The 25,127-nt window shown below is 46.5% G+C and overlaps 1 protein-coding gene and 1 long non-coding RNA gene across 5 annotated transcripts in view; one reads left to right on the top strand and one right to left on the bottom strand.

Annotated features, from left to right (window-relative positions):
* The window catches only part of LOC147029234 (uncharacterized), a 113,195-nt gene extending 93,666 nt beyond the window's left edge, over nucleotides 1–19,529 (top strand). Inside the window, exon 2 of the mRNA XM_085876462.1 lies at nucleotides 17,821–19,529. Coding sequence (XP_085732588.1) covers nucleotides 18,663–19,436 — 774 coding nt within the window. The 5' untranslated portion in view covers nucleotides 17,821–18,662 and the 3' untranslated portion in view covers nucleotides 19,437–19,529. The remainder of the gene's footprint in view (nucleotides 1–17,820) is intronic.
* The window catches only part of LOC147029232 (uncharacterized), an 82,105-nt gene continuing 60,265 nt past the window's right edge, over nucleotides 3,288–25,127 (bottom strand). For 2 of the 4 annotated variants that reach the window (XR_015056858.1, XR_015056859.1), the window contains 2 exons: nucleotides 7,004–7,082; nucleotides 3,288–6,916 (listed from right to left, as the gene is read on the bottom strand). This is a non-coding gene — a long non-coding RNA (uncharacterized LOC147029232). Of the gene's footprint in view, nucleotides 6,917–7,003; nucleotides 7,083–20,601; nucleotides 23,909–25,127 lie in introns of those variants that run through there. The other 2 variants (XR_015056860.1, XR_015056861.1) reach the window with 1 other exon arrangement.

Raw genomic sequence — 25,127 nt, 5'->3', positions numbered from 1 at the left:
CAAAAAAATCTGAAAACTCACTCCGTGGGAGTACCTCCTGTGCAGCTTCCCTTCGCAGGGCAGCTCACCGGATGACGGGATTGGGGCAAAGCCCAATATTTGATGATAGGAGGGAAACCACGGGGTAACATCCCTGGGTCAAATTGCGGGAGAGTGTGTCGGAGTGGTGCTGAGGTGTTGTGCACCAGACGGCGGTCTCCTTGGGTTAACCTGAGGCGGTCCCTTCGGGTGGGTGCCTGGAATGTCCTATCCCTAAGAGAGGATGATCACCTGTCTCTGTTATCTGAGCTCAAGCGTTTGGACATCGCGATTGCAGCTCTCTCTGAGGTTCGGAGACCGGATTGCGGCGAGATAATGGTGGGTGGTTACACCTACTATTGGTCTGGTCGCTCTGATGGTTACCATACCCAAGGAGTTGCTGTTGCTGTGTCCAATAAGCTGACCCCAATGATAATTGAGGTAACACCGGTCAACGAGCGTATTATGAGATTAAGGATTCGTCACTCCTTCGGTGTCATTTCCCTGGTCTCTGTTTATGCTCCGACTGAGGCGAGTGATCTCACCGTGAAGGATGCATTCTCCGCCATGCTCGAGTCTGTGGTTGATCAGTGCCCCAGACGAGATACACTTCTAGTCTTGGGGGATTTCAATGCATCGACTGGAACTGATAGGGATAGTTATGATGTGTGTGTTGGTCCCCATGGGTCAGGAACTATGAACCAGAATAGCACTAAGTTCCTTGACTTTGCAAGAAGTCATGGACTTAGGGTGGCTGGTTCATGGTTTCAGCGCCCACAAGCTCATCGCTGGACTTGGTATTCCAACGCTGACGGTGTGGCAAAGGAGATGGACCATGTCCTCATTGACGGTCGTTGGAGGATGATCCAGAACTGCAGGGTCTACCGGAGTGCTCAGTTCCTCAATACTGACCACAGGCTTGTTGTAGCAACTCTAAAGCTGCACCTTAAATCCTGGAGAATGGTACCATCCCAGCCTAGGCTGGATGTTGCCAAGCTCAGGGATGAGAGAGTAGCTGAGTAGTTTGCGAACAGGCTGAGTGGACACTTGGGTAGTCTGGGTGCTTTGGGGGGTCCTGAAGAGTTGTGGAGCGCCTTCAAGACCACCGTCCTTAATGTTGCCGGTGGATGTCTTGGAGCTCACCGCAGGGCAAAGAAGAATTTTGTCTCTCAAGGGACACTGGATACCATTGACCAGAGTCGCAGGGCCAGGCTGAATGGCAGAGCTGAGCTGTTCAGGGAGCTGAGGCGTAAAACTGTACGTGCACTGAGGGTGGACAAGGAGGCCTATGTGCGAGGAATCTGTGAGGGGGTAGAGCATCACCTGTGGACAGATGATTCTCGTCCCGCTTACAGGGGAATTCGCGCATTACGTTCATCCAAGCCCATCCCTCGGAGCACTGCAGTTCGAGCAGAGAGTGGTAGGCTCTTGACAGAGGAGTCTGAAGTGAAGGCCCGCTGGGCTGGTTACTTTGAGCAGTTGTACCAGGCTGATCCCCCAGCTGTCGAGTTGGACGTCAAGGGTGTTACAATCCCTGTTGCTGACCCTCGAATCAACTGTGGTCCACCTGCGCTTGTGGAAACACGGGCTGCGGTGAACCAGTTGAAACGAGGCAAAGCTCCAGGGATCTGTGGCATCCATGCCGAACTTCTCAAGGCTGGGGGAAATGCTGCACTCGTGTCGTTGCATGCAGTTTTGTGCTCTGCCTGGAACACAGGCATCATCCCAACTGACTGGAAGAGGGGCCTTGTTGTCCCTCTCTGGAAAGGGAAGGGTGATCGCCAAGACTACAACAACTACCGAGGGGTGATGCTGCTCTCAGTGCCGGGCAAGGTCTTTGCTCGGATAATTCTTGATAGGGTTCGCCACCATCTGCTTGAGCACCAGCGTCCAGAGCAGTCAGGCTTTACACCAAAGAGGTCAACGATTGACCGTATCCTTGCCCTTCGTGTCCTCACCGAACGCAGACGAGAGTTTCGTCAGGGGCTGCTTGCAGCCTATGTTGATCTCTGTAAAGTGTTCGATTCAGTGAATCGGGATGTCCTCTGGAGGATTCTTGGTCTTCGTGGGGTGCCACCAAAACTGATCGATCTGATGTCTGAACTCTACTCTGGTACTGAGAGTGCTGTGAAGTGTGGTGGTACCACCTCTGACTTATTTCCAGTTGTTACTGGAATTCGTCAGGGATGTGTACTTGCCCCCACACTTTTCAGCACTTGTATGGACTGGATTTTCGGGAGGATGTCGGAGAGATCAAGTTGCGGTGCATCGTTTGGGAATGTCAAGACCTCGGACCTTGATTTTGCAGATGATGCAGTCATCTTTGCGGAGACTTTAGACATCCTTTTGGGGGCCCTCGAGGTGCTGAATGAGGAGTTGGAGCCGCTGGGATTACGGGTTTCTTGGGTCAAAACTAAGATCCAGGCTTTCGGTGACATCTTGGATGCTGCTGTCCTGTCTGTGTCTGTTTGTCGTGAGGATGTTGAGATGGTGGAGAGATTCACTTACCTTGGCAGTGATATTCATGTCTCTGCTGGCTGCGAGTCAGAGGTTAATAGACGTGTGGGTCGGGCCTGGGGAGTCATGGATTCACTGGATCATGGGTTGTGGCGCTGCCGGTACCTGTGCGGGAGGACGAAAGTCCGAGTCTTCAGGTCCTTGGTACTTCCAGTCTTGCTCTATGGGTGCGAGACTTGGACTCTGACCAAGGATCTGAGACGGAGACTTAATTCCTTTGGTACCAGGTCTCTTCGGAGAATCCTTGGCTATCGCTGGTCGGATTTTGTGTCCAACGAGCGGTTGCTGAGAGAGACTCGGATGAGATTTGTTACCTGCCTAGTCCGTGAGTGTCAGTTGCGGCTGTATGGACATGTGGCTCGTTTTCCTGACGCTGATCCTGCTCACCAGATTCTCTCAGCGAGGGAGTCTCATGAGTGGAGGAGGCCAGTGGGCTGACCACGTGCCTCATGGTTGCAGCAGTTTGACCATCATCTCAAGGAGATGGGGATGGGCCTGGCATCTGCCTGGGGGATGGCCAGACGGAGACTCCTGGAGTACCGGCGGAAAGTGGACGCAGCGACGCGCTGTTCTGGCACATGCTCCCATACCTGACCTACCTGACCTTGCTCCATCGTGCAGGCAAATTTGCCGAAACAGATTTTATGTTTATCATAAAATGGAAAATCTGGTTAAGAACTCTCATATGAGGCTGTCTGTTTTTTTCCGATCATCACATGATTGTTTTGGTGTGTGACTTTCCTCATCATGTCTGTGGAAGTGCAAATTGGACTTTTAACGTGAAACTTCCACAAAGTGCACATTTTATCGAAGATTTTAAAATGGTTTGGGAAAATTGTGAGTTGCAAAAGGGTTCATACTTGAATTTAAGACAATAGTGGGATTGCACAAAATCCCAAATCAAATGTTTTTGCCATCAATGCTGCTCTTGTAGCACATGCGACACTTTTGGTGTCATATTGTTGTGGGCCGGGTATCGGCATCGAGCAGTAGAGTCAGCTCCGCCGAACACCTGGAATTTAGATCGTACCTTTCCGGAGAACTCCGAAAGTTACGGGTCCCTCACAGGACCGTGAAACGTCATGAAATCCACCACGTGGTACAGGGTTATTTGCCAATCTTCAAATCACCTAGAAGATCATGTGGCGATTTACCGAGGATTCACACCCTCGACGGCACTTGTACGAGCCGAGCCGTAATCGTGCTCGACCCATGCGTAACCCGAGCAGATGGTTACCGAAATTCGTCGGTCCAAATGTCCACTTACGGTGGCAACAACGGTCTTGCTAATTCACCAACATGCACCGCGCTAAGCCAATAAAAGAAACACAAAAACGAGCTGATACATTTAACAAATGGGGTATTTATTTACAATCGGGAAAGTGGAAACGCACAGCAGAATTAACACCGAATAAGCAATGCAACCAATGTACTATCAAGCACTTAACCATTCTTCTTTGAGACAGTGCCCAAGGACACACACGGACACACACGGACACACACACACACACACACACACACACACACACACACACACACACACACACGGACATGATGAAATATAAAACTCTTTTAGAAATCGTCAACAAATCTTATTGGTTTCCTATTATGAGAAAAATAATTGTGGATTCAAGAGCATCGCAGAATCCAGATGAATATGTGTATGACAATTCTGGAGATGGCGATGGTTCTCGAGGGGATGCCACGGGAAAACTGGCGGGAATCGGGAAAAACGTAAATGATGAAAGTTGTAGTACTCGAAGAGCACTACTTGCATACCAACTTTCATTCAAAACAGTTGAAAACCCGAGGAGCTTGATGCCCAATTTATTGATTTTTTTTTTGACATTTTCTAAGTTCGTGACCTTGTGACCTTGACCTTGGGACGAGAATGAAAAATCGAGCTCCGTGGGGCTATGCAGGTGCCATTGGGCTAACCAAATACCGAAACCCCTGCCAGATTCGCACAAACCCCCTCGGAGAAGATGTAACTTGAAACCAGCTACCCCCTAAAAACACGTTTTTTGGGCGTGGCTCCGCCCATAATGGGCACAGCATGCCCATTCTCGGGAAAACACAACTAGATCATGATATAAACCTCACCCAAATTTTATCAGGATCGGATCAAAACCCACGGAGCTATGCTCAGGACAGACATAAAAACAGACAGACACACCCATAACGAATATCGTGGTCACTTCCTGACTCGTGAACCAATATTCGATGGGGTGAAAGTTATTCAAGGACAGCAAGGGATGAGGAAGGAGTTGAAGAAACTGACAAGAGATAAGGTGGAGATGGAGAAAAAAAGGGAAAGAAGAGAGGGAGAATAGAGAGAAGGAGGAGAGGGAGAGGGAGGAAAGAGAGAGAATAAATAAATATAAAAATATGGAAACCAGTGAGATTATAAAAAGATCAAAGGTGTTGCAGAAAATAAATCAATCTCAACCAATTCAGGAGGAAAACAAAGAATTGGCAAGTTTATTAGAAATATATGCATCAAGAATATTAACATCGATTTCAGGGAGAAGATTTAAACGAGAAAGTGGAGATAAAGAAGAGAAAGAAGGAAAAGATTTTATTGTTGATGTTGGTGTAATTGGCTTTGATTAAAGTTTCACCTTTTTTTTCTTAAATAAATGGAGGAGAGAGTGAAGACATTGCTCAGGATTCTTTCGGTTTTAAAAATTAAGATTCAAATATGCATGTTGGAAACTAAAAAGGTTTTCGCACTCTGCAGGAATTTTTCACATAAATAAATGAGTTGATGTCTCAAATGTAAAAAGAAAACTGAGAGTAAAAATATTTCTTGTGTTAAAAGTAACAATAATAGGGTTATACAAAAAGGTACATGTTTGGTGTGTGGCTCAAAAAAAGAGTAAATTAATCACCAAATACAAAGGAGGGCAAGATATACAAAAGTTTTAATCAGGAAGTAAATTTACAACTGGCATACCAGGGGAATTACATCTACCAGGGTATTATTTCTGTGGTCCAGGAATAAACTTGAATAAAAGATTAGATGAGGCTGATAATCTTAAACCGTGGAGCAAACCCATCAATATGGTTGATGAAGTGTGCATGAAGCATGATATTGATTTCGGGAACAACACGACATTAGAAGAAAAACATGAAGCCGATAGAGAAATGCTGTATAATTTGTCTCTGCTACAAAATCCAACCATGAGAGAAAAAGTTGATCGGTTCATCGTGAAGAAGATGATCAGTGCGAAATTGAAACTTGGATTTGGAAATTCAAAAAAACTTATAGGCTCTAATGATGTCATTAAGATTAAAGAGCAATTAGCTGATGAATAACATGAACCAATAATCACAAAGTTTCAGAGAAGGAAGGTTTATTCCAAGGAAGTTGATTATATCTGGTCTGCTGATTTAATTGAACTCAATAATGATAAGGGGTACAAGTATGCTTTAACCGTTATTGATTTGAGGAGTAGATACGCATGGGTTGTTCCTTTGAAAAACAAAACAGGTAATACTCTTTTGTTTGCTTTCCAACAGATATTCAATAAAAGCAAGAGAAAACCGAAAAAAAATCGTGGACTGATGAGGGTACAGAGTTCTACAACAAAACATTTATGAATTTCCTTTAAAATAAAATTACATTACACAGCACCTTTTATGGAGGAAAAGCTGTTGTAATTGAGCATTTTAATCACACTTTAAAAGAGAGACTATATAAAAAATTAACTCAACTCGGTTCTCAACAATGGTTATCTTTAATTCAGGGCATTGTGGATAAGTACAATGATACGATTCATACCTCAATGAAAATTAAACTGTTCCTTGGATTTACCAGTTCCTTGGATTTACAAATTATGTGATTTAAAGGGGGAAGAGATTTTAGGTTCATTTTATTCACAGGAATTACAAAAGTTAAAGATAAATTGAATTTTTTTTAAACTCTGCCCCTTTTGGACACCATCCACACAAGCCCCACCCATGAAAATCCCAGCCACAAAAGCCACATCCACACAAGCTCCACCCACGCAAACCCCACACACACAAATCCCAACCACATAAGGCACATCCACACAAACCCCACCCACAATAGCTCCACGCACACAAGCCCCACCCCCTGTGCACCCACACCTTTGACCCACCGTCCCCCTCATCCCATCCCCACTGTTCCCCACACGCACGGGGAGGGGAGAGGGATGAGGGGGGGGTGTTGGGTCGTTGGGGGAGTGCACCAACCCCCCAGCCCCCCCCTTCACAACTCCTTTATTATTTTTTTGTAATTCAAAATCAGATAATTATAAGGAAAGCATTTTTAATTAAACAAGATTAAGTACATTGAACAAAATCTTCTTTCTCAGCAGTCTGATGGTTTGTGATTTTGAAACTCGGTCAACATATTCTGTTCAAAACAAAGAGGGAAGAACAATTGGGGTGTGTAAAGATGATTATATCATGATATTAATAAAATAATAAATAACACATTTACCTCCAGAAGATCGAGGGCCGTGTCAGATTTCTCCAGAAGATTAACTTGTGTGTTTGGTTCATCCAGACAGGTGTTTCAACTGAAAAGTAAAATAAAAAAATAATGAGTCAACACGTTAGAGAGATATAGACAGACACACAGAGAAACACAGACACACAGCGAGATCATTTCTCTCCTTTGACTCGACTCATTCAAGGTCAGAGGACATGAGAGGACTTCCTTCCATCCAACAATAATGTCATTCAATTATCTCCTGAACGATTGAATGTCTTTAAGGAAGTCATTCATTTTTTGCCATTCCTCGTGATATTCAAAGGACTCATTTTCCAGATCAGTTATCAACGATGTTCTTATTGTGGAAAACCTGTTAGAAAAAAAACATACAAAAATTATTGGTTGTATCGTGATTTAATTCTGCATGAAACAACAAATAATGAATTGGTTTCAGGATCTCACCTCTCATCTTGTGAAAACGATTGATCTGCAAGGTTGGAGTACTCTTCTGAATACTCCATTCCTCAAATGAAACAAACCCAAGTTGGCATTTAACAATAAAGAGGTCAAGTTGATGACATCATGGGAAATGACACAACAATGGGTTTTTTCGGGTGAGTCTCATAAAGGAAATAACTTCAGGCTTTCGGGGCTTGGTTTGGGTGTGAGGGCTGAAATAGAGATTTTATCTTTTCTTTCATTTCAAACTTATACTTTTAAATATATTTTCATTAAAAGTTGTTTTGTTTGCTTTTAGCTAAACTTTGTTGTGTTCATGTTCTGATGATTTAATATATAACCATGAGAGACGTGGACACAGAATACTTCCTCATTTCCACAGTACGACTGTGATCTTCAAGGGACTTCCCAATTTTACAGAACCGAAGGAGGGAGAGTGAACTTCCCTTTCTTTCGTGCTTGAAGAGATAAAGTGAATATACTCGATGGAAATGAATGTTAAAGGAAAAATAAATGAGCCTCAATTTTACATTTGCTTGGATGGGAGGGAAGGGGAGAGGGAAGGGAAAGGGAGGGAAGGGAAGGGGAGAGGGAAGGGGAGAGGGAAGGGGAAAGGGGGGGAGGAAGTGTCTCCTATTTTGAGCTTTTGTGGCTTGGGTCAGAAAGTTTTTCCCTTTCACCCCATTCATGTGAATGTGCGTCCCAGAAACAACATTTATCATCTACTGTCGTCCGCAGACATTGTTAGGAACGAGATATGGATGGTCGTTGGCTCACAAGGAGTTCGTCCGCCCTTTGTGAATTATGATCAACATGAAAAAAAGAAAATGGTCATCTCTGTGGGAGATATTCACCGAGGGGAGATGGTGATACAGGGTGAACCCTTGGGTCGGATCCTCGGTCTCGTCTCCTCGACTTTCCCCAAGAGACCAAGGAATCCTCCACAGGATCAGACTCGGACACTGAGGAGAACCAGATCACGTGTTTCACTCTGTGTTCCAGAGTTCGGGATCCCCTGGTCGGGTGAACCGGATACACTTTATCAGTTGATCCAGAATCTCCATCGACTCTGAAAATCGGTCTTAAAATTAATAAAGGAAATGGAGGCGAACAGAATAAACTCCGTGACTTGTTTTATTTTTTATATTTGACTGGAATCGATGAGTTTGGGTTCATGGAGTTTATGGGGCCTCGAGGCTCTGATCGCGTCGTGAAACACAAGAGGTGAAAAAGAAGAACAAGATGAAGATCGACATTAAAAAATCAAAAAATAATAATAATATGATTCGTCAACAACTATAATAGAGATCAGTGATTGAAAGGAAAATAAAAATGATTATGAGAAGGAAGAAGAAGAATGATGTGAGTTAACCGGAAGTAGGAGGAAGAACTTCCGGGTTCATGTTCCTGTGACCTTGTTCTCTCCAACCCGGGTCCTCGTGGTCGGGGAGGAAATGATGTGAAGAGGACAAAGAGAAGGAAACGGTAATTTAAATATAAAATAATTCTCTGTTCCTTCATGACGGAAACGAAGGGAAGTTAAAGGAGTTTTTATTCAATGTTTGTTGAGGTGTTTGGTTGTTGATTTAATGAGGTGTTTTTCACTCGTTTTGTTTTATTCACCACGTTGTTTATTAATCATCATCACGAAACTTCGTACAACGAGGATTAAACCTCATTCTTCCTTTTAACTACAAAACTACCAGAAACCTTTTATTATTAACTTGTAAATCCAATTTTATCTCTAAATGAGGAGGTGAAACGAGGTACGATTACCGACTTTACCTGTTCCGTGGGATATTTAACCTTCATCACCTGAATGGAGATAAAAACCTGATTCATCATCTAAAAACTCCCAAACTTCGTGTGGGTCTAAAATGTAACATTCCTCGTTAATCTTCGGGGGACATTCCGTGTCAGGGATGTTGGACTCCTCAGGGAAATTATTCTGGAATTCTACAACTCACTGGGAACGTCATGAACACAGTCCCCACATCCCCACTCCCCCACATCCCCACTCCCCCCCACATCCCCACTCCCCCCCACATCCCCACTCCCCCCCACATCCCCACTCCCCCACATCCCCACTCCCCCCACATCCCCACTCCCCACATCCCCACATCCCCACTCCCCCACATCCCCACTCCCCACATCCCCACTCCCCCCCACATCCCCACTCCCCCCACATCCCCACTCCCCCCACATCCCCACTCCCCCACATCCCCACTCCCCCACATCCCCACTCCCCCACATCCCCACTCCCCCCCACATCCCCATTCCCCCCCACATCCCCACTCCCCCCACATCCCCACTCCCCCCACATCCCCCACATTCCCACTCCCCCCACATCCCCACTCCCCCCACATCCCCCACATTCCCACTCCCCCACATCCCCACTCCCCACATCCCCCACATCCCCACTCCCCCACATCCCCCACATCCCCACTCCCCCCCACATCCCCCACATCACCACTCCCCCCACATCCCCCACATCCCCACTCCCCCCACATCCCCCACATCCCCACTCCCCCCACATCCCCCACATCCCCACTCCCCCCCACATCCCCCACATCCCCACTCATCCCCACTCCCACCCCACATCCCCCACATCCCCACTCCCCCCACATCCCCACTCCCCCCACATCCCCACTCCCCCCACATCCCCACTCCCCCCCCACATCCCCACTCCCCCACAACCCCCACACCCCCACTCCCCCACATCCCCACTCCCACCCCACATCCCCCACATCCCCACTCCCCCACATCCCCACTCCCCCCACATCCCCACTCCCCCCACATCCCCACTCCCCCCACATCCCCACTCCCCCACAACCCCCACACCCCCACTCCCCCACATCCCCTGCATCCCTGCCACGCTGTCTCCCGCCCCCCCACACCCTGCCTCCCCCCCTCCTTTCATTATCATGTACGTTTCCTATCAAATCACAAATCTCGTTTCTCAGATGATTGGACGAGTTGAACCTGAAAATTTATCTTCCAGGAAAGTGGTAATTCATGGTGTGTGTGTGTGTGTGTGTGTGTGTGTGTGTGTGTGTGTGTGTGTGTGTGTGTGTGTGTGTGTGTGTGTGTGTGTGTGTGTGTGTGTGTGTGTGTGTGTGTGTGTGTGTGTGTGTGTGTGTGTGTGTACAAGATGTGTATCATCACTTTATTATGTATGTATAATATCCACTCTAATCACTACATGTATGAAAATATTTATATATATATATATATATATATATATATATATATATATATATATATATATATATATATATATATATATATATATATATATATATATATATTGTTGTGGGCCGGAGTCTAGTGGTGATAAATGACCACGAGGTGGAGCAGTGGATTCGGCTCCCAACGAACACCCGGAATTTAGGTCGTGACCCTTGGATAACTCCAAAGGTCACAGGTCCCTTAGCGTACCGTGGACGCCAATATTTTGACCACGTGGGCGAGGGTTAATTGCCTAATTTCAATATACCTAACTACTCACACCGTCAAATTACTGGGGACGTCACACCCTCGACGGACCTTGGGCGGAACGGACCGTTTACCGAGCCGATCGGGTGTAAACCAAGCAGGGATTATCAAGATCCATCGGTCCAAATGAACAATTTATGGCACCAATGGCCTCACTATTTCTCAATTCGCACCGTGCTGGGTCAATGGGCGAAAGCACAGAAAACGAGCAGGTACATTTAACATAGGTTTATTGCAAATATTATTCGGGAAGGGAGACACCGAGCAGAGTTATGACGAATAAAGAAATGTAATATACAATGAACAAGGCACTTTACGATTCTACTTACAGGTGGGACCCACGGATCCACGGACACACACACACACACACACACACACACACACACACACACACACACACACACACACACACACACACACACACACACACACACACACACACACACACGAAAATGGACCCCGTGGGTCTTCAGTCGGTCCTCAGCCCAGGAGAGAAAGGCAAGCCGGGGGACCAGAGCCTGGCCGGGGTACCTGTCTCGCTTTGTGCGGTCACACCGACCCGAACCACCACGGTGGGACTCGAACACACGACCTTGGCATTGTCAGCACCAAGACTGCAGACCCTCCGCAGTTGCCACTGTGCTGTATCACGTGATTGGGTTTTCGTGTATCATGACTCGCCCGCTCGGGGTGGCGTTGGGGGTGGATCACTCCTGTCTGCCGAACCCCAGTCCTGACAACCACTCTACTCTTCTGAGGTGGGAGGGGTTTCTTCTCCTCGCCACTCACCTCCTGATTGGTCGGTGGGTTGTCATGCGACTCGTGGTCGGCCTCCCGATTGGCTGGAGCGTGCGTGTGGTGCTCGCCCTTCACTCATTGGCTGGAGGTAATGGTCCATGCCCTTCCTTGGAGCGGAGCCTCGATCCGAAGCAACGGAGGCTCCGCCAACACCCTCAGCCAAAAACACGTGGGCAATGGCGACGGGGTTGAGTGCGGGATGCTGGCGTTGTTGTTGTTGGAGTTGGTGTTGTTGTAGAGGATGTAATAAACCTGACGAATAAATAACTCGCAGCGCACACACGAAATTCCCATAAGACAGGACGAAATTCCCATAAGACAGGACGGGACCTTGACTATAAACACACACTTATCGAAATAACTGAATTACAGGGACTCTGGCTGTCTGTGTGCACAAGGTTTCCAAATCCGTGATACACACGTACACGTACAGCATGCCCTCGCAGGGCAAATCGCCGCCATGTTGAAATTCCCTTCCCTCGTGAGAACTTGAGAGGTACAGACAGAGCCGAGAGTGTCATGAGCGCTGGACTTCATCGGGTTCTCTTAACACGTTGATTCACATTTGTTACCGGAGCCAGCGAAGGGAGATGGAGGTTATGTTTTTGTCTCTCTGTCTGTCAGTTTGTGAACAAAATATCTCAAAGTTGTGCACGGATTTGGACGCAATTTTGTGGAGGGCTTTGGGTATGTGACAAGGACGAAACGATTATATTTTGGTGAACATCCGAATCTGGATCTGGATCTGATAATTTTTGTAAGTGATTCTTCACCATTGAGAGATCAGGCTAAAACTGATATGTAGCACAACATCTCAAAAAGTTATGTACAGATTCAGATGAAACTTGGTGGGTAAGTTGGTGAAAAGATACGAACAAACTGATTTATATTTTAGTTCAGGTCCAAATCCAGATGCTGCCTGTCAGTGGGATACAAAACATAAATGAATCAGCCTGGCGGAGGTATTCTCTCTTCCGAGTGCCCTTCTCGTTTTCCTTTGTTTGTTTTCCTTTGGAGCCTTTTAATAGAGCTGCGGCCCACGAAGGTGACTGACAAAACAGCGAGCCTGATTTTCGGAAGTCGGTAGTGTCAAGTTAAGTCGTTCTGTGAGAATAATTGAGTTTCGGTGCCTCAATGAAATGGAATGAAAGTGGGGAGGAGGGGAGTGGGAGGTGAAGGTTTAAACCACTAATTATTGATAATCGTCCACTCAGGTCAAGCGATTAAACCGCTGGTGCGTGCCGACTCTTACAGGTCGATTAGTTTGGTAATTACGTCCCAGTCTATCTAGGTTCAGAAAATGCTGGATCAACGGAAGGAAAGGACAAGCACAGACAGGTTGTAACGTCAACAAGGAATTTATTAATCAGGAAAAAATAAACAAAAAGAACTTTTTATTTCCTCGTGGTGAAAATATGCAAATTCAAATCGATCAACATGATCGCAAGCAAATAGAGAATTAATCAATCATTAATAGAAAAACAGAGAAAGAGCAGATGCTTATCACTCTGCCTTACTTAATAATTAAACACGAGACAACAGTGGGCAATTTAGCATAACAATTGTGCATTTTGTGAGGAAAGCACTAAATTTGGCACACTAGTCGTCTATCATATTATGAACAGATTTGGATATTGGGCCATCTCAAATTCAGCCGCTGATGGCTGTGTCACTCATTTTCCACTGCCATCAAAAATTTTGAGATGGCCCAATATCCAAATCTGTTCATGATATGATAGGCTACGAGTGTGCCAAATTTGGTGCTTTCCTCACAAAATGCACAATTGTCATGCTATATTTAGCTAAGTTGCCCTACCACAAGGGTACCCAGCACATCATTCAGGGGGGAAGAGAAATCCATTCTCGCTCACCAAGTGGAAGTCGTATGTCAAATAATACGTCACGAAATGTGTGTGTGCCTTGGTCCGCTGCCAGTGCTCTGCCTTGCCGTGCACCCACTCGCAAACAGGCTTGTTTGCCAATCGACATCACGTCGTCACCCCAAGGAACCAGGGATGCCAAGAGTTGGTCTCAAGCAGAACCAGCCTTAACGGTCCAAGCGTCACCAACCGTCAGGAGCCACCAGAAGCCACAACCAACGGATAGCTGTGAGAAGATGGAAGGCTGCAAGGCCATCACCAACTATCACCAACTCAACTGTCGCCAGCTCACCAACCGTCTGACTGGAACTGACGAGCTGAAAATAGCCGTTGCCCGGCTGTCACCAACTGACACAAACTCTCGCAAAACTCTCAAAACTGTAAGAACTGCAACCACCGATCGCCAACTGACTGACAAAAACGGTTCACTCCTCCTTTTTATAGGCGGCCCATCTGGGCGGAGCCTCAAGCAGACTTCAGCCAAATCCACCTTGCTTATTGGCGCATCGTTGCACGTGACAACCCGCCCGTCTCGCCATCATTCCTGCCCTACGATGCCAGATTTGTGGTGCTGGACGAACGGCAGAAAGCAGCCATTTGCCAGAATTATCGAGCGAAACCGTGAAGCGCTCATAAAACGCCAACAACAATTATCACCTCAATGTTCGGCTTGATACGAAGAAGAGCCAGTTGGCGTCCATCCAGCTGCTGAACGGGGTGTCAGACGTCGATGGAAAAAGGTGGGTATCAACATCGATGGAAAGAGATAGGTGAGCCTCTGTTGGGCTAACGGCCATCTCACATGCATGAATGTGTCTGTCGTAAAGAGAAAAAGGCCATCCCATAAGAAAGGGAATCTATTCTTTATCCTTCTCAACGCATCAAAGTTAGAATCGCACAAGACATGGGGATGGGTCGATCCTCGACGTGCATTTAGGGAAATAACTGTCTGAGGACCGAAATGTTTGTATGCATTTGTCGGATCCGATTCTAAAATCAATAACACTATTTTTAATCGCGATATACCGGTATTGATACCGACGGAGCCCACACCCAGAAACAATTGCGACTTTGACTGTGTTTTTTTAAGCAATATGAAAGAAAGAACACACACACGCACACACAGTCACTGTGAAGCACGAAGCACTTTCTCAGTGATTATAACAATACATGTTAACATGATAAATGAAAATTTCGCCGAATTGGTGACTGATCAACCAAATTCTGCAGAGTTGAAACTTCACCACTGAGAGCCAAACTCTAATTAAATAATAACATCATTAAACATTTCAAAATTTAATTAAATATATAACTCAAAGGGCACTCGGTGGAGCGCATACCTCCACCACGTTATGCTTGATCCACCATAACATATCAGGCCCAATACATTTTTGAAATATCTTTCTATGCAGTCCTATATCGTTTTTGGCCTGATCTCTCAATGGTGAAGAATCACAAAAAATATTTGAATATCTGGATCCGGATCTTCACCAGAATCTCATCAGTTCGTCTTCGTCACACACCCAACCTGTCCACAAAATTTCATCAGGATCCGTCCATAACTTTTCTGTACACAAACCTGTACACATCCTGTACAGTACACATCCTGTACACTGTACACAAACAGATATCCTGTACACAAACAAACAGACAGAAAGGGGGTGAAAACAACCTCCTTCATCTTCGGTGGTGGAGGTAATAAAGTTCCCTTACTTGGGAAAAGTGATGCTTTCTGGTCACTTTAAGCTCGTGGGAATGCCTGTCATTGCGACCAAAAGCACAGCAGAACACCATCTGTTTTATGGAAACCAGTACAGCTGATCAGCCTCTCTGGGGAATTCCAAGATGGAGGTAATGACGAGTCGCTGGTACCACTCGCGGCCTACTTATCACCTCAGCAGGGTGCACTTCAGTTATATTGTTGTGGTTGACGAAATTCTCAAACCACCATTGAGGTCCCTTAGGTGAGATATCTCTGTAAGTATATGTGTAGTTAGGCCCAAACTCGTTGTTTCGAGGGAATAAATGTCATTCATGCGGGCTGCGACCCTTCGAGATAGCCGTTTTTCTTTTACTATCTTTATTTTGGACCAGCCGCCATTACTACCACCACTAACCACGTCTCAACAGCCATCACACAACAACCACCAACCGCAACGCCGCTTCACAACAACAGCCACGACCTTTACCGTCACAACTCGCCCTCGCAACCATCGCATCACCGTCATTCCCACGCCGCTTGTGGGCACCGATACTGGACTCGTGCAGGGCGCGCACCGAGCAGGGGTGCAAAAGCGCCGGCCTTTCCGAAGAAAACGGATCAAAAATGACTCACGCCCACTTCTGTTCCGTCCTATCGGCGAGCGTGGGGCGATTTGGCCCCGCCTCCAGGTGCGTTGGAGTAATATCGCTATATGCAAATTCATGGATCAAAAAGCATTCACGCCCACTTTTCCTCGGTCCAATGGGGAGCCAGTTAGAGGTGAAGGGTCGGAGGTAAAGGGTCGAAGGTGAAGGAGCGAGGCCACGGGGCATATAAGGGGCCGCGCTCGCCAAACAGAGCAGTACGGAGGGGAGAGAGTTAAGAGTTCGGAGGGGAGAGAGTTAAGAGTTCGGAGGGGAGAGAGTGAAGAGTTCGGAGCCAGTGAAGAGTTGGGACGAGTCAAGAGAGGAGACGGAGAGGGCTGTTGGACGGAGCTGTGGAGAGGTGGCGGCGGCGAAGGCGGCCGAGGGGGTGCTCGTGTCGGAGTCGGGGAGCTGCGGAGGGAGAGGCCGGCGGCGCGACCGAGGTCGTGGTGGAGACGCTCGTCGCGGGACCCGAGACAGGGAGATATCCTCCTTCCCCCGAGCATCAACAACCCCCTCCCGTTTCCCCCCGCGCTGAGATAGTGCGAGAAGGGGGCCCCGTTCCCACCCCCTACCAGACACTGTCCGCGAGGCCCGCGGAGTCGGGGCGCCACCGCCATCTTGCGGCTCATCATCAGACGGGTAGGCCCGACGCGGTCTCGGCCCCAGGCCCGTCTACCCCCCTCATCCTTGAGGGTGGTCCTTTTCTTTTGCTTTGGGTATATGTGTTGTCGGCGCCGTCTGTGAAGTAAAACTGAATAAGTGTTGCCGTGTGCTCGGTAGTCGGTTAGATCTGCATTGTTGCATTTGCTTTTTGTGTATTATTGTGTTTCTTCTTCTTCTTTTAAATTTGCTTTTGGTGTAATTGTATATGTGTGCTTTCCGTTCATCGCGAAATAAATGTGCTTCATGTTGAACTGTTTTCCCGTTTCGCTTCGTCTTTTCCTTTATTGAATCTCCATCTTACTTCACGTAAAGGGTTGGTCGTGGGCTAAAACGCCCGATAATTAATCGAACCGTCGAGGCCGACGATAACACCGCTCGGTTATCCCGATAGTACGGAACGGGTCGCTTAAAGTGGCCCCTGTCCGAAGTCGACCTGCGGCGAGGTGCGATCGCCCGGTCTACCCTCCGTGTGGGTACTTAGGTAGGTCGAATTTGGCGAGCAACCCTATCCCACGCGGGGGCCGGTTGGCACGATCGTGGTGAGGCCGAAAGGTCCACCCGTGACTAGTTCCCGGCGTTAGTCCGAGAGGGTCACGACGGGATTGTCCGTCCGGTGGGCGACGTGCCGCGATTCGAGTTACGTGGCCGTTCGCACGCCGGCGGGCACGAATCCGCAACAATATATTATACAGCTCGGCAATGATCACGTTTAATATGTGTAATCATTTATTATATGTTTGTGTGATGATGTATTATACATGTGTGTATATCAGATGTGCAATCACATATCAATATGTGCCTAATCTGTGTGTATCATGAAGTACTCTGTGCAGGATTGGCAAGGGGGAAAAAAATTGCCTCCCATTCAAAAGTCTAAATCTATCCACTTAAAAACCACTACAGAGTGAAGTTACACGCATTTAAAAGGCGTACCTTTTATTACACTGAACAACAAATTTCAAAAAATTTTTTTTACTGGAGATGTGTAAAGTGATTAAGACTAATTTGGGTACGCTGATTTCAAAAATCATAACCGTTTTGCTGTATCACGTCAGGATTTTCAGGAACAGAAATATTCCCATTGCCTAGAAGTCAGGATTTCAATGAAATTTACATATGTCTTTAACATGTCTATTTCGTACAATTGTTGTTAACTTGTGTTATATTTCTTTCTTTCAGATAAAGATAAGTAGGCGTTCCTGTACCAATCATCCTGACAACTTCTGTTATGTCTGTGGTCGGTATACCAAAAAAGATCAACAGCGAAGTATATCTACAGCAGTGAAAATGAAGGCCGCCTACTTTCACTACTTCGGGTGTAAGGTGGGGGACCAAGAACATAGCTGGGCACCACACATCTGCTGCACAAGCTGTCACACAACCTTGACTCAGTGGTTGGTGGGCAAGCGCGCGAGCATGCCATTTGCGGTGCCCATGATATGGCGTGAGCCGCAGAATCATCATGATGATTGTTATTTCTGCTGCACAAGCATCGCCGGCTTCAACAAGAAGAATAAAGGTCACATCAAGTACGCTGACTGCGTCTCTGCTCGTAAACCTGTGCCTCATGATGACGAGAACCCCGTTCCAACACCTCCAGCTGATCAGAACATAGCTGTAAGCAGTGGTGAAGAGGATGGTGATGATGAACCTTTTGAACCCGACACTCAAGAATCACACCTTCTGAACCAGGGAGACTTAAATGATCTTGTAAGAGATCTCTCGCTGTCAAAGGCGAAGGCAGAGCTGCTTGGATCAAGGCTGCAGCAGTGGAATCTAATTGAACCTAACACCAAGATATCCTTGTTCAGAGCACGTCACAGAGACATGGCTGAGTTCTTTGAGATGGAAGACACGATGACATTCTGCAGTGACATCAACGGTCTGTTGAAAGAACTTGGGTGTGATCACGATCCTGCAGACTGGCGCCTCTTCATCGACTCGGGAAGAACAGCTTGAAGGCTGTTTTGCTCCACAATGGCAACGAGAAACCATCAGTCCCACTGGCTCACGCGTTCGGCATGACAGAGACCTATGAGACTATGCGGCAGCTGCTTGATTCCATCAAGTACAATGACTTCAACTGGCACATCTGCGGAGACTTGAAAGTGGTGGCGCTGTTGTTAGGGCTGCAGTCAGGCTACACGAAATACATGTGCTTCCTTTGTCTCTGGGATAGCAGAGACGACAAGAATCACTGGACGAAGAAAGATTGGGAAGAGCGAAAAGAGCATGTACCTGGTCGACACAACGTGAAGCATGTCGCCCTTGTCGACCCAGCCAAGGTTTTCCTTCCACCACTCCACATAAAGCTCGGCTTGATGAAAAGTTTTGTACGGGCAATGGATCTGAATGGGCGTGGGTTTTTATACCTCAAGGAAAAGTTTGGCAACACCTTGTCAGAGGCCAAGATCAAGGCTGGTGTCTTTGTTGGACCGCAAATCCGACAGATTATGAAGGACGAAACTTTTCCGACAACTCTAAACCCCAAAGAGCTGGCAGCGTGGAGGAGCTTCAAAGCTGTGACGGACAACTTCTTGGGGAACGAGCGCGCGGACAACTATGAAGAAATAGTGCAGCAGCTGCTGGAGTCCTTCAGGAAACTTGGCTCCAGGATGTCCCTGAAAATCCATTTCCTACACCAGCACCTGAACTTCTTCCCTGACAACTTGGGAGCATTCTCGGACGAGCACGGCGAGCGATTCCACCAAGAGATTTCACATAATGGAGACGCGTTACCAAGGGCGGCACAACCCGAACATGATGGGCGATTTCTGCTGGTTCCTGCATCGTGAAACTGACACAGAGCAGCACAAACGCAAAGCCAAATGCCTAAAGCATTTTTAATTACATTCTAGTGGAGTTTTTCTGTAATTTCTATAATTTTGAAGCATTCATGATGAAATAAATGAATAAATGAATTTTTGTAAATTTCATTGAAATCCTGACTTCTAGGCAATGGGAATATTTCTATTACTGAAAATCCTGACGTGATACAGCAAAACGGTTATGATTTTTGAAATCAGCGTACCCAAATTAGTCGAAATCACTTTACACATCTCCAGTAAAAAATTTTTGTTGTTCAGTGTTATCGAACGTTTTCATCACTGACCGGGATGAACAAGACACCAGAATACATCGTTAAAATGCCATATCGAGAGATCGCAAAAGGGCCGATTTGTTCATCCTCAAAATTGTTTATAAATGTCATTGCGCCGATCGCAATAATGGCTGCAGCAATAACAGTACAATGATTCCAATGGATGGAAGCATTATTCTTTCTTGGGTATTGCACCCGTACCAGATGGTAACAACAACCAAATTGTTTAATCAGATTTTGAAAATACACCACAAGAGTGCCCCGAAGTGATGGCGTCAAGTTGGCATGGCAATGCACAGTGTAATTCTGAACGAAGTGCAAAGCAACAGTGGATTGAACAAATGTGGTGATTTGTCGATTTTATTCTTTGTTTTCCTTCCCTTCATTTTCTGAGGATTGAGGTCCAATGGTACCAAGGTTATTCCCTGCCTTGACCACGATCCTCCTCCACTTCTTCCTGTCCTCGGCCAACTCTCTCCACTCACCAACTACCCTCACACATTATTAATATCCCTCCTCACACAATCTTCCCATCGCAACCATGATCTACCTCTTTTCCTCCCTCCTTCCTCCCTCAACCTATCCACTGTTCTTGCTATTCTGTCCTCAATCCGTACCAAGTACATAGCTCACTTCAACGAGCTTTTTATAAATCTCCCCGTCAAGCTCAGCTGCACACCAATTTCCTCCTTAAGTGAGGAGGGAGTGGGAGCGGGGGAAGAGTGATGAAGGGTGGGAAGGGGGTCGAAAACAAGACTACCGGGCGTTGCCGGGCACCACCGGGTCCCTCCTCCCTCCTCCCACTCCACCCCCTTCCTCCTCCCTCTCGACTCCCACCTCCTCCCACCCCACTCCCTCTGGACTCCTACCCCATCCCTCTCTCTGGACTCCCACCCCTTCCACTGCACACAACAGTCAGGTCCTTACAGATCAGTTATATCTAAGTATGTGTTTCTAGTTAGGGTCTCGTCCCCAATGTCTAATGGGAATTAAGTGTACGTGCGCTGCGCAGTTGTTTGATAGATAGGATTTTTACATTACCTACCACATCAACAACACCTTCGCCTCACTCCATCCTGACGCCATGACGCTCGCGGTGGGCAGAGTTCAACAAAGGACTTGGTGTCTCTCTCGACCAATGAGAGAGATGCGAGCGAGTTTGCCGTCGTTCGGCCAATGGTACCCAATGCAGGACAATATTACTCATCTTCCTGTTTGAGGGGCGGTCCGCCGAGACGCCCGCCACACCCTCCCCCCCCCCGGTCCAATCAGCGGACTTCGCGGCCCTTTTGGCCAATCACAGGGGGAACTCGAGGGGGAGCACTCGGAAGAGTGCAAAACCTCCGCCGCCAATACTGCTGGGTCACTCAAGTGAACCTTATATCTTATTCATTAAATATGACGTCAACAGTGCTGACAGAGTTATAGTTCTTTTCTCCATTTTTTTCGGTGGGGGGGATGGGGGTTGGAAATCACTGAAAACATGTAGAAATGCAAAAAAAAGAAATCGAAATTTTGTTGAAAAAAATGTTGCAAAATATTTTTTTCTCTGACAATTTTTTTTTTTTTGGGGGGGGGGGTTTGGAAATCACTTAAAACATGTAGAAATGCAAAAAAAACATTTTCAAATATTTTTTCAAAATGGCCGCCATAGCGGCCATATTGGATTTTGGACCGGGTCCAAAATTTGATGGCATGATCCTTGGACCATACCTCACCCCCCCCCCCCACCAAGTTTCGTCGAAATCCGTCGAGGAGTTTTTCCGTAATACTGTTCACAAACAAACAAACAAACAAACAGAAAGGGGTGAAAACAGTAACCTCCATCCATCTTCGGGGATGGCGGAGGTTAACGAGTGGAACGCGTGCCGAAACCGTCCAGTAAGGGGGGCGGGCGGGTTATGAGAGGGAGTCCCCTCCCCCCTGGACAGGGAGTGAATAATTTGATTGGCACGATCCGACTGGGAGCAGTTGGAGTTGGTGGTTTTTGCCTGCCGGATCGTCTGAGATCGCCTCGCCTTGCCTGCAGCGGTCGCTGCCTTGTCCGCCCTCGTGCTGGTTGGTGTCTATCCTTCACCCTCCGTCCCTGGCACTTGGAGTGGCATCGTTGTTGCGGGTTCGAGTCCCGCTGAGCCAGAACATCGAAGACCGCACGAGGTGGACAGGTCCAAGCTAGCTCTGGTCACCAGCTCACCTTTCTTTGAGCTGGACGCCTTCCATAAGACCCGACTGGGTCCGTGTGTGTGTGTGTGTGTGTGTGTGTGTGTGTGTGTGTGTGTGTGTGTGTGTGTGTGTGTGTGTGTCTGTGTCCGTGGGCCCCGTCTGAAAAGTAGAAACTTAAGTACCTGTGTTCCTTGTACATTATTTGCCTTGCTATATTCGGATAACTCTGCCCTTGCGTGCTCCCCTCGTTCCCCAATTATTGTTGTAAATAAATTCCCCTCTTGTTGAATGAACCAGCTCGTCCTTGTCCTTTCTTTATTGGCTGAGCACGGTGCGTGTTGAGGAATGCAGAGATGGTAAATTGTGCATTTTGACCGACGAGCCTTGGTGACCATCCGCTCGGGTTATGCACGGTTTGTGCACGGTAACGGCTCGTCCCGCTCAAGCCCCGTCGAGGGTGTGAATTCCCCGCAAGCTCGCCACGTGGGTATTTAGGTATTTTGAAGTTTGTCAATTAACCTTATCCCACGCGGTTGAATTATTGGCGATTCACGGTCCTGTAAGGACCCGTGACTCTTGCAGTTTTCCGAGAGCCACGATCTGAATTCCGGGTGTTCGGTGGAGCCGAATCTACTGCTCCACCTCATGGTCGTGCTCGCCACCGAGACCCGGCCCCAAAACAGCACCACGGAGTCCAAAGCACTGAGATGGTAAACATCCACAATGATTTGCACTCAGCTAAGATTTCATTTCCTGGCATTTATATGCTTTTGTGGGAGTGGAGGGGGCTGATAAGCATAAGGTAAAAGAACTCCAACTGCAATACCTATCCACTAGGTGAAAGAGAATGACATGATCATGGCAAAAGTTGCAGTGTTATCAACCAGGTCACTGTTCCATCGTAACACATTCCTTTTTATCAACATTCAGGTAAAAAGACTCTTGGGTAAAAGGAAACATAACTGACAGCCAATTCGACTTATAGCATGAAAATTAAATTTATGAAGCACCAGCAACAATTATAATTGAGAGTTCTTTAATATAATTATTTTCTTCCACAATTCCCCCCTTTTTCCTTATCAGGAAAATTTGAATAATTATATTACACATGATCACCATACCCCGTTCCTGGAGGAGAAAAGATATCCATTACACTAGTTCAATCAACAATGGCAGCGAGTACTCGTATCAGAAGAATGCTGGATGACGACCATTTCATGAGTGTCCCAGCCAGGTTAGTGAGTGTGTTTCCATTTAATTCATGGCTTGTTCATCATCATGTGTCACAAATCGAAAAGACATGCAACCCAAAGTCAGAAGATAAGCAGGTCAGGGTGTAGATAGCGCAGCACTCAATGGGAAACACAGTCAAGGCATTCTTTGAGCTGCAGAGAAGGTAGATCTTGGAAGGTATGAGCTTGGGCCCGACACTGGATTGAAGGAGACGAAAAGGACTCGAGAGGTGACCCAGAGATCCAGCCCCAGCAGAGTTTGGGGCCTCGTAGCAGCAGTTTGTGCAATCAGGTTTGATTCACAAAGTGAGCTGTGCACGTTGGACGCAGCCGCAATGGCTGCACGAGCCCCACCCACACCATTGAACACATGTTACAGATGACTCGCCGTGTGGACCTTCAGGGCCTTCGTTGTGCATTGAAGCAACCACGGCAAGTTCACGATGTATTTGCAGAGCAGCAGTTTATGAGTGTGGTTGAGGACATGCCTCCAGGCTTGCCTGGCCTGCCTGGCACCATGCAACGGCGACGTTTAAGTCTTTGACTTGCTGTGGTTTGACTTGTCCAACCTTCTCTTCAGTGGATTTTTCTTTTTTTTCTCTCTACATTGCTCCTCTTATCTCCTCAGGAAGGGGGTAGTGTCATGATCACATGTTGCATGCTCAATCACCCAAATCTGGGTTCTCCCCATCGTCCAATCTTTCGGTGTAAGTTCTTCCAAAGCTTCATTAGGCCAAATCGTACATGCCATGGTTCAGCTGCTCTCAACACTCTGAAACACAAAATCAAGGTTAAGCCTCGTTTAAACACCAATCAGTAAACGTCATGGGCTCATGTATTTCAATAAGACTGACAAAGGTTCTCACAGAAGCATTTAACTTGCATTATATGTTGTATCAATATTTTATCCCTTTCCTTGTTTTTCGCACCTAAACGACGTGCTAAAATAAACACAAATCTCAGTTGTGTATGCACTCAAAAACATTCCTTCAAAAAGAAAATCCTTTCTAGTCAAGAAAAATATTCCATCATCTGTACAATAATTATGAAAGTAAGCTACTTCTTTCAAGTACCGAATCCAAAGCAATTCAATTTTTGCACAGTTACCATTTTAGCATTCATGTCTGCAAAACAATTCACAGTTTCATTCACAAGCAGTTCCAGAGCAACTGCCATCATTTATTTATTTATTTCCAGCTAACTTTGCACTTCCATACTGATGAAAGATGGTTAAGTCAGTGTTAGAAATACCTCAACTGACTTCAGTAAACGTACAAGAAGTACCACTTAATCAAAAATCACGCACCTGTCCAATTAAACAGAAGACCGGTAAAATAGGTTATATTTAAATTGACTTGTAGCGTCATTGCACTCTTTTCAAGAATATATATTAGTAGGGTAAGAATACTGATTCTGGCTCACTTTTCCCCATGTAAATGAATGGGGGATTTTCAGCGATTCATAATTTTTTTCCCTAAAAATAAATCCCCTTTTTATCCCAAGGTATATTTATTTGTCTCCCCTTTTAACTTGGAGATTGAACCTCATTGAATTGAACACCTGGGGGTTGAACAGCTCACTCATTGAACCTATAAAGATTTGTTCATTCTCAAATTCCTTCAATAGTTTAATTTTCTTTGCACAATAATCCCCATCTAAAATATTGATAAACAAAACATTTGAATCTTTATATTTTTTAAGATACCCCATTTGTGCCATTACGAAATGATAAACTTCTCTTAATGCTCTTGTTTGACCACCTCCTGAGCCACAGGTTATTATTTGTTAAGCCCCGCCCACTTTTCTTTAAGCCCCGCCCACTTTTGTTAAGCCCCGCCCACTTTCCACAAGGTATTCAATAAGCCCTGCCCACTTTTCTTTAAGCCCCGCCCACTTTTGCTAAGCCCCGCCCACTTTTGCTAAGCTCCGCCCACTTTTCATAAGGTATTTTTTCTAAGCCACGCCCACTTTTCCTAAGCTCCGCCCACTTT

This window comes from Eptatretus burgeri, chromosome 4, assembly GCF_056783735.1.
Source record: "Eptatretus burgeri isolate ZD-2024b chromosome 4, Ebu_testis_v1, whole genome shotgun sequence".
In the NCBI taxonomy this organism is placed as follows: Eukaryota; Metazoa; Chordata; class Myxini; order Myxiniformes; family Myxinidae; genus Eptatretus; species Eptatretus burgeri.
The sequence above is the reverse complement of the archived record's forward strand: the minus strand, read 5'-3'. Positions and strand labels throughout refer to the sequence as shown.